This window comes from Dreissena polymorpha, chromosome 5 (assembly GCF_020536995.1).
Source record: "Dreissena polymorpha isolate Duluth1 chromosome 5, UMN_Dpol_1.0, whole genome shotgun sequence".
In the NCBI taxonomy this organism is placed as follows: domain Eukaryota; kingdom Metazoa; phylum Mollusca; class Bivalvia; order Myida; family Dreissenidae; genus Dreissena; species Dreissena polymorpha.
The window spans coordinates 39,739,498-39,753,739 of NC_068359.1; the positions used below are offsets into that span (position 1 = coordinate 39,739,498).

General features: G+C 37.3%; 2 protein-coding genes across 2 annotated transcripts in view; one reads left to right on the forward strand and one right to left on the reverse strand.

Moving 5' to 3' along the window:
- LOC127882320 (uncharacterized) overlaps positions 1–4,720 on the forward strand; it is a 42,366-nt gene extending 37,646 nt beyond the window's left edge. The window contains exon 7 of the mRNA XM_052430885.1: positions 1–4,720. This exon is cut by the window's left edge and continues 3,579 nt beyond it. The gene's annotated coding sequence lies outside the window, so the exon portion shown is untranslated.
- Positions 4,721–5,286: 566 nt separating this feature from the next.
- Positions 5,287–8,589, reverse strand: LOC127882319 (uncharacterized). The gene is made up of 2 exons (XM_052430884.1): positions 8,098–8,589; positions 5,287–6,636 (listed from the first exon to the last, which is right to left on the reverse strand). The coding sequence occupies exons 1-2, from the start codon at positions 8,239–8,241 to the stop codon at positions 5,749–5,751; spliced, it is 1,032 nt and encodes a 343-aa protein (XP_052286844.1). The 5' UTR covers positions 8,242–8,589; the 3' UTR covers positions 5,287–5,748.
- Between the last annotated feature and the right edge of the window lie 5,653 nt (positions 8,590–14,242).

Below are 14,242 nucleotides of genomic sequence, written 5' to 3' on the forward strand. Positions count from 1 at the left end.
GCACTGGTACTGTTTTCACAGAAAGCTATTGAGACTCTGCATTCATTCTATGAATCACCATACAAAGTTACCTTATATTAATAACTGGTTGCCCATTAGATTCGTATCCGGATTTCAGACTGTCGCTATTTAAGAAAAGGCACATTCCATGATGGAAATGATTGAAAAAAGGTATAAAGATTATGACCAAAGTTTTAAACAAAAGTTAAAATTTCAAAAAGCGGTTATGAAAGCATAATTTGTTCAGTTAGTTGTACTGAAATTAGTTTGAATTTCCCTTTTCTTAACACACCCATGTAATGATGTATTTTAATCTGCCAATAAAAATTGAGTTCAGATACCACATTTGGGCCAAAAATGTCTCTTGGGTTTCCCGATATTTTCTCCTGTTATAAAAACACGTTTTTTGCAGCACCTCTCTATATATAGTGATAAACTTGTGTATGTATGGTACCCAAATTCTTACCAGATATACGTTGTATTCCATATTGTTACACATTTCAAAAATAATCATTACCTTGTTAATAGTCATATCTTGTTTTTCTTGTCCACTTACTGTTATACAATTGTTGATTGAATGTCACAATATTATTTTTTGTCTTGTTTTCTGTGAGTACACACATGGTTGCTTGAATAATGGCGATTTGTAGGATGGGTATACATGATTTGTGTATTCACCATTTCTTGTTCTGTTGGTGTGTTTTTAGCTCCACTGGCCGGGGCTTATGTCATGGTCCTGTGTCCGTCGTGTGTGCGTGCGTGATTAACTTTTCCTTTACATCTTCTTCTCCTAAACTACTGGTCCAATTCTGATGAAATTTTTCAGGAATGTTCCTGGGGTGAACCTCTTTCAAATTTGTTCAAATTATGCCCCTGGGTTCAAATTTGACCATGCCCCTGGGGTCACAAAATTGAAAATTTGCTTATATAAGGCCTATTTTGTGAAAACTTTCAAAATCTGCTTGTCCATATCCATTGGGCCTAGGGCAATCAAACTTGGTACGTAGAGACATCTAATAGTCCTCTACCAAATTTGTTAAAATTATGCCCCTGGGATCAAATTTGACCCTGCCCCGGGGTCACACAATTGAACATATCTTTATATAGGGTCTATTTTGTGAAAACTTTACAAATCTTATCCTCCATAACCATTGGGCCTAGGGCTACCAAATTTGGTATGTATTGGCATCTTATAGTCCTCTACCAAGTTTGTTCAAATTATGCCCCTGGGGTCAAGTTTGACACTGCCCCGAGGGTCACAAAATTGAACATATGCTTATATAAGGCCTTTTTTGTGAAAACTTTAAAAATCTTTTTGTCCATAACCGTATGGCATAGGGCTACCAAATTTTGTATGTAGTGACATGTAATAGTTCTCTTCTTAGTTTGTTCTAATTATGCCCCTATGGTCAAATTTGAAATGGCCCCGGGGGTCACAAAATTGAATATATGATAATAAAGTGCTTATTTTGTGAAAATTTAAAAAATCTTTTGTCCATATCAATTGGGCCTAGGGCAACCAAATTTGGTATGTAGTGACATCTTATAGTCCTCTACCAAGTTTGTTCAAATTATGCCCCTGGGGTCAAGTTTGACCCTGCCCCAAGGGTCACAAAATTTAACATATGCTTATATAAGGCCTTTTTTGTGAAAACTTTAAAAATCTTTCTGTCCATAACCGTATGGCATAGGGCTACCAAATTTTGTATGTAGTGACATGTAATAGTTCTCTTCTTAGTTTGTTCAAATTATGCCCCCGGGGTCAAATTTGAAACTGCCCCGGGGGTCACAAAATTGAATATATGATAATAAAGTGCTTATTTTGTGAAAACTTAAAAAATCTTTTTATCCATATCCATTGGGCCTAGGGCTACCAAATTTGGTATGTAGTGACGTCTTATAGACCTCTACCAAGTTTGTTCAAATTATGCCCCTGGGGTCAAGTTTGACCCTTCCCAGAGGGTCACAAAATTGAACATATGCTTATATAAGGCCTTTTTTGTGAAAACTGTAAAAAATCTTCCTGTACATAACTGTATGGCATAGGGCTACCAAATTTGGAATGTAGTAACATGTAATAGTTCTCTTCTTAGTTTGTTCAAATTATGCCCCTGGGGTCAAATTTGACCCTGCCTGGGGGGGTCACAAAATTGAACATATGCTTATATAAGGCCTATTTTGTGAACACTTTAAAAATCTTCCAGTCCATAACCATCGGGCCTAGGGCTATCGAATTTGGTTTGTAGTGACATCTAATAGTCCTCTACCAAATTTGTTCAAATTTTATCCCTGGGGTCAAATTTGACCCTGCCCCGGGGGGGTCACAAAATTGAACATATGCTTATATAAGGCCTATTTTGTGAAAACTTCAAAAATCTTATTTTCCATAACCATCCGGCCTAGGGCTATCAAATTTGGTATGTAGTTACATCTAATAGTCATCTACCAAATTTGTTCAAATTTTATCCCTGTGGTCAAATTTGACCCTGTCCCGGGGGGGGGGGGGTCACAAAATTGAACATATGCTTATATCTTGCTTATTTTGTGAAAACTTAAAATATTCTTGTCCTTAACTCTAGGACCTAGGGCTACCACATTTTGTATGTTGTGAGATATAGTGGTCCTCTACAAAGTTTGCTCAAATTATGCCCCTGAGGGTAAAATTGACCCAGCCCAGGGGGTCACAAAAGTGTACATGTGCTTAAATAGGGCCTATATTATTTAAGTATTTGCACATGCCGATAATATTTGTTTCAACCTTTTTTCAGCAGTGGAGCGATACAAGGCCATCATGGCCCTCTTGTTTTATGTCCCCAGTCTATACTGGGGGACATATTGTTTTTTCCCCATCTGTTGGTTTGCATCAAACCTTAACATTGGCCATAACTTGTGCAATATTGAAGATAGCAACATGACATTTGGCATGCATGTGTATCTCATGGAGCTGCACATTTTGAGTGGTGAAAGGTTTAGCTCAAGGTCATCCTTCAAGGTAAAAGGTCAAATACCTTCTGGGTGGGCACAGTGTTTCACAAACACATCTTGTTAAACTTAGATTATGACCATTTATAGAGTTTTGCATTTTGACATTGATCTTGATATTTTTAACTACTTTTCTCCAGTGGAAATTTTATTCATATTATTGATTTTGAGCTATTTATTTTACATATAATCTAGTATAAAAAAAGTTATTGGAGTGAAATTTTTGATACTGTGTTGCAATAAAAAGCAAGGTGACATATGAGGGCCATCATGGCCCTCTTATTTACAATATACAGTATAGAATATAATTTTCTTGTTAGTGTAAATCTTCCTTCAGTACTAGATGGAATTTCTTGACACTTTTATACAATGTATGGACAAGCAACCAAACTAGTTTGAAGATGTGCCTGATGATTGGAGTTTTAATTGCTTGCGTTTCAAATTTAGTTATGGCCCTTTGTTAGTTTTTGTTCCTTTTTCATATATTCAATATATAGCCTAAGATTTCTTGTCAACACAACTGTCGCAGTTCTTGATGGAAGTTTTTGAAACTTGTGTACAAGGTTTGTACTAGCGTGTAGTTGTGCATGAAGATTTGAATTTGAAGTTGTGCATGAAGATTTGAATTTGAATAACTCTGCTTTGGACTTTTAAAAAGTTATGGCCCTTTGTTGTTTATTTTTTCATATAATTGCAATATAATGCATATGAATTAACTTTATTAAGAGTTATAATTAGTTGAAAAGGATTTTAATGCGTTTAAAAGGGTTTTAATAAGCTTTATAAAAAAAGTCACTGTGGCTGTAAAATAGTTTTAACATTTCTACTTTCCCTAAGATCTTTAATAGAATAATGCACAAATTGCATTAAGGCCATAGTTATACAGTCTCCACACCTCACTGTCTGGAGCAATTGTTAACCAATTACATACTTCATACAAACTTAAAATATGGTCTGTAGCATCCAGAGGGAGTGACAGCAATTAATAACTCAAGGTAATTAATAATAGAATCGGCTGTCAATCATGAGTATGCATATCTGAGAATTTCTTGATTCTGAGTGCTATTTAAATATAAACAGCAGAATGTTAATACTTAATATATCTGCATGAATTAACAATATTTTTAAACATTCTTTTTTGGCAAAAGATATTCTTAAATCCCACTATTGGCTAAAGTGGATTTTAACCTGTTCATACATGATCAAACATAACATGTCAATTAAATGTAAACCCAGCACTACTTATATTTATTGATATACTTCATTTTATTCTGTGTCAAATAGAATGTGAGGGTATTCCTCTGATAAAGGTGTGGTAAAGTCTGATAATAATATTGCATATACAATCATTAAAAAAATATTTTTTAAGGTGTGAACTAAAAAATTATAGCTTGCATAAACTTGTCCTGAAAACGTGAAAACTCAACAATATTTCCATCTCTTTTGATCATACTATTTTAGTGAACTTTTTCTAGAAAAATCACGCTAAAGACACATTTTCTTTCTTTGAATCTGATAAATGATAGCATTTGTCTGTATTGTTATTAAAAAATCTCTAAATGATACATTATATTTGTTTAGCTAGATCATCAAGACAAATTATATTTGTTTAGCTAGTTAATCATCAAGACTCCTTGTTTTAAATGTTATTGTCATTCTGTGACAGTTGAAGTTTTTTCGGTTTGCACACAGTAGTTCATGGTTTTTAAGAAACTTGTAATAAAATATATTCTATTTAGCTTTTTATTTGTTACAACCTAACAGACTTTATATTTTCCCATTTCAAAGAAGCAGTGCTATATTGCCTTACAATTGTCAGGATTTGTTCTATTATTCTCGGATTTGGTTGTAAGATTTTACATCACATGAAGATGGCCCCGTTTGATTTTGAGGTCAGTATGTCAAGGTCACACTGACGTTCAACACTAACACTTTGTAGGATCAATAATAAGAGAATGATTAGGTCTACGGTCCTTAAGATTTATAAGGGAGATTAAACATGACATGAAGATGACCCTTTTGATATTTGAAGTTTGTAGGTCAAATGTCTTAGAGATTACAGTGACCTTCAACACAAAAACCTTGTCTTATCAGTATCAGAGAATGCTTTGTCCTATTGTTCTTAGATGTGGTAGAGGTTGATCATCACAATCATGTATACATTTACAGACAAAGGAATGACGTCAGGAGCATTGTCAAGCACATTTTCAAAACTAAGGATAGCTAATTACAATAGCTCAATTGAAAATTATACTAACAACATATAAAATTATGTCATGTAAATAAATTAAACAAATATGCATATCGTGTAATAAACTATTTATTAATCATTATTTGATTAATATTTAAAAAGAAATTATCAATAATCGCATGGTAGTCAAGACTTAGTCTCACATCTGTCATTTCATATTATGTGGGGCGCTTTTAAACTGATGGTATCATCAACATTGGCTGAGAATTGTACAACACCGTGATACATGTCCAAATCACAAGCAAAGATATATATGTTGATAATATGGTATCTAGTTTCTTAGTTAAACAGGCTGAATGACTTAATGGAAATAAGGTCAGTTAACTACATTTATCAGTTGCCTTCGCATCAGACATGTAAAATGAGAAAGTTCAGTATACGTAATTCCTAATTATTGCAACAACTATTCTGTAAGGTGTTGTTGAAATGCAATAGAATTTTACTTCGGTCTTGAATTTCATCTTGTATGTGTAACCAACTTTCATCTAAAAGAAGCTTAAAACATGTACCTGCGCTTAATGGTTTTCAATGTTATCTACGTTTCTCTTAATAATTTCTAATGCCTTAATGTATATATCAATTCCAAAGTTCGATGAAGTCCACCCTTTCGGACAGTTCAAACCAAGTTCACGCTGGCAGTTCTCACTTACGCTGTGTATGTTCTCGAAAGTAGGTCTCGGGTTTTCCATTTGCAGCTCATCTATTTGTGAAACATCTTCAAAATGTTCGCCATTTGCGAACGAAGGTAGAGTAATTGTTACAGGATTATTTGCGCAACCAGAGATAAATAACTGACGAGGTGAACTGCGAACTGTGCGCATTCGTTGAGATGCCCATGCATTTTGCCATATCAACAACTTTTCGTTTATTTTGTCAAAGAAAACGTGGTGGAGAGCATATATATGTTGGGCATCTAGTGGATTTAGTAAACCTTCGTCTTCCATAAAGTAAAATAGGTCGTAATACAATGAAAGAACTCCCTCAAATACATCCCTCCACAAACGCTCAATGCGCTGATTGTGAGTACTTTTACCAGTTATCATCCCTTTCTCCCCGCGATTCTCGAGCATAAACATAGCCACACTGTAGTTCTCCATGCCTTGATCTGAACGCACACGCACAGGGATGCCATATTTTTCTACACCTTCCATAAAACACTCCAGTATTGTCTTCGCTTTGTTGTTCTGTATGCACTTCAAGTAAACGATGAATCGACTGAATCCATCTATGCCACCGGCAATTATGAAATGCCAACGTATCAATTTATGATTTGTGTCTATATGCCACAATTGGTTTGGACATAGCACATTGTAAATCCTTCTATGAAGAGTTCTTTTTCTCCTGGCTTGGATCCCTTCTACGTCAATTCTCTGAAGGCAGTCACGAAGTCTAGAGCGTGCCACCTGTAAAACATAAAATTAGCGTTATATATTTTCACACACCAGTTTTATATTGCCACTTCTTTGACAGTGTTTTTACTGATTTGTTCCTGACCCCAATATATTTTCTATTATTATACATATTATTTTATCGACAATCAAATATTTCTTGCAGTGTGAAAGAAATGTGCCTCAGCGAAGAAATTATTTGAAAATGGAATAATAGCCATTAAAATTTTGCTTCCGATGTTTGGCAATGGAAGCCGAAGGTTAACATCGGTATGTAGTGGTGGTTTCGTTGGTTGCCCGTCTTACAGTCTGATGTGAAGGTAGAAATACCAACATTATTTCATACTTAAGGTAACATGGCAAAAAATGACTTCCACATGAAAATGAAAAGTCAACACTAAACTCGTGCTAAAGGCATAAACATGTTATTTATAAACAGTAACTAGTTTTATTGGATAATACTAACGCTTTTGCATCTTTATATGGTTATTCAAGTTAAATAGAGCTTATTCATTTTAATCTATTTATTATATAAATATCTTTTTTTTGGTATTGATATATACGGGGTTACATCATAAAAAAAGCATATTTAATCGCACATCAGCATACTTAACATTTAGAAGTGTAGCAATTATAATGTCCACCAAGAGTGCCCATAATACAGTGTGAATTTGACCAGTGCATGTGTTCATTAGCCGTACATGTATATATTTGTACAATACAAATTTGAGAATAGTGACTTGAATTGGGGGTTATTGAAAAGCCTAGGTGAATTTTGATTTTTTTTTTGGTTTGAGCATCTCAGGCGAAGGATAACATTAAAAATCTGTGTTTCAGATTTGTAAATACTTATACAAATATTTCAGGAATTTTACACACACACACACACACACAAAAGATTTTTTAAGGTAAGTTCTCAAAATAATGCTTTTCTCTTTTAAACTTGTATGACTATATAAAGATGCAGAAACATGAGTATTGATAAATGAAGATAGTTTACTGCGTTTATTTATAGAGAATATTCGTTAGTTTCAGTGTAAGACCGAAATTAATTTCACGAGTGATCACAAGATGTAATATTTTCATGATTGGCGAAGCCACGGGTGAAAATGTAACATATATGGTGCTCCCGAGTGAAATATAATTTTATCTTGCACGCAAAACAAAAACATTTTCTTTTTATTTCATGTTATTTAATGATTTCAATGTAACTGATTTTACCGCGTAACGTCATGCACATACATTCATGACATCATCAAATCATGGCGTCATAACGCTGTAAAGAATATATTTCAAGATAGATTCAGTCACATTTTAGCTCAGCTTTCGTAAATATTTACTAACTCGAAGATATCACATACATTTTGGATAGTTATTGAGAATATTTTGCTAAAATTTCGTTTGTAAAATTACAATATACTTGTTGCGTAGATTTTATGTTAGCTCTACATATGTGTGTACTTGATTTATACTAACCTTTATTCCCCTTGACTTTAAAATCTGACGAATCATCGATTCTCCACATTTCGGAAATTCACGTAAACTATCTTGCACCACTGAATCAAGGCTTTGATCGTCGATGTCCGTAAAGTCACAAATACGTAAATCATACCTGCTCATTTTTGAGATACACGGTTCTTTCTGAGACAGATAACAACCGAGACATATCCAGCACTGAAAACCCGGCCTCAATGAGTCCTTCTAGAACATCTTTTGATATCTCAAATTTTGGCTCATTCTGCTTTTGAAATGGCAGGTTCTGACCTCCAAATTTCAGACATTCAACTCTTAACTTCATGATATCAGAACTGTGAATAATTCCTAGTGACCTCATCTCATTCCGTGATAGTTTTGAAACTATATCAGGAGTAATCTTTTCGTTTTCAAAAGTATTTATATGTGCTTCAAGTTTTAATTTAGTAAGAATAAATCCCATATCCGTCATAATGGTCACTATAGCTTCAGAATAAATACTCAGCCCACATATACGACTGTCACACTGCGTATAAAATATATTGTGCGTAATGTTGAGACTACTGCCTATATTTATGTCACTACTGCACGTAATGCTATAACTAAGTGCATATAATGATGTGTAATGAACAAAAAGATAGTTACACAGCACGTAATGTTTTTATAACAGCACGAATTGATGTAACTATTGCACATAATGACGAATGTACCGAACGGAAAGAAGTTTGCACAGCGCATAACGATAAAACTACTACACATAATGTCGAATGTACCGAACGGAAAGAAGTTGCACAGCACGTAATGTTGTTACTACTGCACATAATGATGTTACTGCTGCACGTAATGACGAATGTACCGAACGTAAAGACGTTTGCACAGCGCATAATGATAAAACTACTACACATAATGACGAATGTACCGAACGTAAAGACGTTTGCACAGCGCATAATGATAAAACTACTACACATAATGTTGAATGTACCGAACGTAAAGAAGTTTGCACAGCACGTAATGCTGTTACTACTGCACGTAATGATGTTACTGATGCACGTAATGACGAATGTATCGAACGTAAAGACGTTTGTACAGCGCATAATGCTAATACTACTGCACATAATGACGACTGTACCGAACGGAAAGAAGTTTGCACAGCACGTAATGTTGTTACTGCTGCACATAATGATGTAACTGCTGCACATAATGACGAATGTACCGAACATAAAGACGTTTGCACAGTGCATAATGATAAAACTACTACACATAATGTTGAATGTACAGAACGTCAAGAAGTTTGGACAACACATAATGTTGTTACTACTTCGCGTAATGCTTTACTTACTGCATATAATGACGAATGTACCGAACGTAAAGAAAATTGCACAAAGCATAATGTATATTCCACTGAAAGTAATGATTAATGTTCTGCAAACAACGACAACAGTCATATGAAGTCAGTAATGGCGTTTCATACAGGAGCACGTGACTTTATTGGGTTCCCAATTAAACGTTAATGGATGAAAACACACAGGTAAGTGCTGCTTTTTTTCCATATAACTTTTTTTTTTAATTCTTACGAATTTCAACTAGTGCATAAATGACAGGTTTTCATGCTGATTATGGTAATGTGAATTACTTTATTTAATAAGCCTGTGTTCTTGTTTAAAAAAATCCATGTTTACTGCACGATTATGCTTCACGCGATGTGAAATTGTGTCACCGATTTCAGACGTTTTCAATGATTTATTCTTATACCTAAAGATATCGGCACAAACTGCAAGACAAACTGTTTTATATGCACTTAAAATTTGTGCAAATGTATTTCAATAACTTGAGATATTTGCAAAAATAAAGTTCTTAACGGTGTGTTTACATTCTGTTCAGTCCGTGTGTAAATCTCTGAAAACCCCGTTGATTCTGCACCCCGGTATTACAAGCGGTAATTTATATTGACAATACAGAAAGTTTCCAGTAAACATGTAAAGTGTGTATTTTTTTAATAGTCAATAAATTCTAATTGGGGCTTTCTTTAACTATCTTTTTCTGCGCATTTCCTGACAGATCTTGGAGGGTATATATAAGATGATCATTATTCATATGAAATGCGCCAGTAAGGAATAACTGCCAGATAGTCAATGATGAACTGGTTTATTTAACTCTCAAGTGGATACAACAATTTGGTGAAAAACGCAGTTTCAATGGCCAACTTCCAACCAAGGGGAGTAACTCATGGGAATATACCATGATAACATAACAGTGGTGTAAGGGAGAGAACTCGTACTAATTATGTACTGGCGGAACCTCTTTTCCTTCAAATGAACACAACTCATACTTCATATAATAACACATACAAAATCAGTACAGGATTAGAAAATTAAACCCAATAGATTAAAAATGTCTAATGATGGAAACACAATATTTAACTTCTAAAACTATTAAGTACATAACATGTATCTTGCATATTTAGAATTTGCATCATAAAACCAAGGATAAGAAATCATTGAACAAGTCAGTCATATATACTAAGAGAACCAAACACTATTGAACATGACAAAGAAACTTGCACCACTCTAATCATTCTAATACATAATCATCAAGATATTTTGGAGGCTGTCGTGAGCGTTGAGGTCTTTGCGCTGGCTCAGTGTAACCGGGCGAGGTCATACTCATAGAACTTGTTTCTGGAGACACGTGTACTTGGGGGGGTTCACAAAATGATGACGTCATATCCGGCTCATACACAATAATTGGAACGGGTTCTACACTTTCTGGCGTAGTCAATGTTGCAGGAATGCTTGGAGGTGCTGGGGGACCACTATCAGTTGGTGAATGAACACATTCGTCATCAGACTCATGGTCTGGGTCGGAGTACACTAAAGGCCTTTCGCAACACATTTTATCATACGGAACACGGTAACACTCGCTTCGTTTAACTTTATAAGATGAAGCCCGTAACTGATTTCCCGAGAACTTTTTAACAAAGCACCACTCTTCATCGCACGACACAACTAGATACCTATTGCGAGCTTTCAATTTGCTTTTATCTGAGATTAGATACACTAAATCACCGACACTTACATCACCAACACGTACCGGAACACTAGCCTTGGACTTAGATTTTTCACTGTGGGGGTGATTTTTCATACGTGAATCATGCCGCTGGAGGATCACATCACGGTCAGACACAGGGAGTTGAACATGAGTGAACTGAGAGCGTTGGGTCCACAATTCACGGGAAGACAGGCCCGTATGGCGTAGACGTGAATTCAACCTTGCGACTACAATAGCAAGGCCCATGCAAGTAACGGGGCCTCCACCTGGTTCATACCGCAACAACTCATTTTCTAGCTCTTGTATAGCCTTTTCAGCCACAGGATTCTTGTTTATGTTCTTAACACGGCCGATCTCCAACACGATGTTGAGACGTTTCAAGGCTTCGTCGCTTTGCAAAGATGTAAAACCCGGGGCGGGATCTACACGAATAACTGCAGGGGGACCGTCTAATGGATGGAGCTCAGTACACAAACACACTAAAGCATCTCTTAAAGTGTCCCTTTTTTCGTCAGGAATAAGACAGGCTTTAGTATAAGAGGTAACACTCTCACGCACGACTAGAATAGTTTGTTGATTACGTTTCAGTACATCTGCGGCGAACGACATGCCAACAACTTCTGGAGGGTCTTCGCTTGTATGCTTTATAGCGGATTCTGGTAATGACTGTAATGAAGCACACAAGTGGCACTGCCGAGTTACAGTTTCAATAGAGCTACTCAAGTCCAACGCGTAAAAGTGACGCTTCATCACAAGTTCAAGCTGGTGCTTAGATGGATGGTCTAACTTAATGTGTAGAGCGCTGACCAATCCGTCTAAAACGGCACGAGGAACAACTATCAACTCAGATGGTGGCAATAATGGGTCACTGCGTTTTACCACCAGTAAATTATCTCTGGCGATTGATGCGACTTGAAGGTAACGTTTAACATCTTTGATCTTTGTTAGTTTTTTAGAGGGACGAGTACCTTGTTTGAGATGCGCGTGTGTACGTCGCAGATCTGGACACTCGGATTGAATTTGAAGCCACGAGGATCTTGTAGCAAACGGCAAACGCGATGTTCCATTCACAATACTGTCAATGCAGACGTTACGAACCACTGAGTCTTCAGTATTACAGATAAATGTACAGATTTGACAGGTTGGCACAGAACACTCGGGGGCATTCCTACTTGCAAAGTCTGACGGCACATTGGCAGAGCCAGCAAGATGTCTGACGCTTATCTGGAAACGACTCACAGTTGACAAAAATGACGTCACTCTCGGACTAGCGGAAAACTCACCGCGACATAGCTTCTCTACAGCCTGTACGCAAGGCTGACTGTCAGTAAGTACACAAGCCGACACAGTAGACTGTATTATGTAAGGGCCAAAGTGTTTAACAGCGGACGCGATGCTCAGAGCTTCGATTTCACACGGAAGCCAAGTGACTTGATGTTTCCGCAGCTTGGCACTGAAAAAGCCTGCCAAGTGCAACTTGTCATTTCTCATCACATACAGGGTTGCTCCTATACCACGCTGAGACACGGAACCATCGGTAACTATCCACAAATGATCTGTGGGTCTCGGTATGACAATCGACTTATGATTATGCAGTGCTGCCTGTGCATCTTTGAATGATTTTAAAAAGGAGTCCGTCCACACCACCTTGTCATGCGACTGTTTACCAGCGGCTAGGTCGTCTAGTGGGCTAACATATCGTGAACAGTTTGGCAACACACGCCCGAGAACCTTGTACGCACCGATGAACGAACGCAACCCTTTCACAGTATCTGGAGGTGTACACAAAGACAACGGGGCAATACGGTGAGGACTTGCAGATAACTGGCCAGCAGACCAAATCCATCCAAGAATTGTAGTGGACTTCGGACAGATTACAGTCTTGGATGGTGCTAGACGCAACCCACATCGAGACAAGGCGTCTAAAACACGCTCCCACTTGATCAATAGATCATCGACAGAGTTAGCGCCACAATAAAGGTCATCGGCAAGTTTTGCGACAAACCCTTCTTGAACGAAATCTCCGAGTACACGGCACATCAGTTCTTCAAGAGCTGTTTCTGATCCGGGCATTCCCATAGCACAACGAGTGTATACTCTAACACCGCGAAATGGAGTTGCTACACCACAATATTTCATTGACTGCTTTGACAGTGGTATCTGATAAAACGCACTTGTTAAGTCCGACTGTATTATATACCTCCATTGTCCTATTGTGCGTAGAGTGGAATCAACATCGGGCATCAGACTAGGTTGAGGCTTGCTGTATCGTCCAACATCGGAAAACGCAGTGACTAGTCTGTATCCGCCCTGTGGTTTTTTCACTAAGAAGGACGGGTTTAGGTATTCAGCCGTCACACCTACATCTTCTGGGCGACTGAAAACTCCTTGACTCTCTAACTCATCAAATTTCTGTTGGAGTTCGACAAGCTTGTCCTTCGCGTATTGTGGCACCCGTCCTTTACGCTGGGGAGGTTGTACAGGGCCCATGTTGATAACGGCTTTAAAGTCACCAACGGCACCGTTGTACCCGGATATATCCGACGCAAACACATCGTCATACTTATCACTCAATGTCAAAAACTTCATGCGTTGTTCATCTGTCAACACTTTATCAGGGTCAGTTGAGATGCATGTTGTATTAGACATGTGTAATTTGGGAACTGATTGATGGCTAAGCTGTGTTCCTGTAATGGGTGTAAGAACCCCAACTTTCATTGTCTCTGTATTCCTTATGAAACCAACATGTTCATGCCTTAACACTCGCTGTGGTTCCTGTGTCTCGTTGGCGATTCTGATGCAACCGCCAACTGATTCGATAACCTGCGGTTTTATCCAGGAAATACCAGAGTCATGTTTGGGCTCAATCGCCACAGTTTCCTCAGGTCCAATATCAGACGGCACATTCAACTCAATGAAGGAACCTGGCCATACGACAGATGACGTAGACTGAGCTCGTAAGACAAAGGCTTGGGTGCGTCGTACGCGGTTACTTGGCGAGTCAGATTTGGAGGAGCCATAATTAACATGTTCAATGCCGCCGATCAGTATTTCATGTTTAGCAGGTCGAATTGAAATGTCATTGGTACACATAAATGGT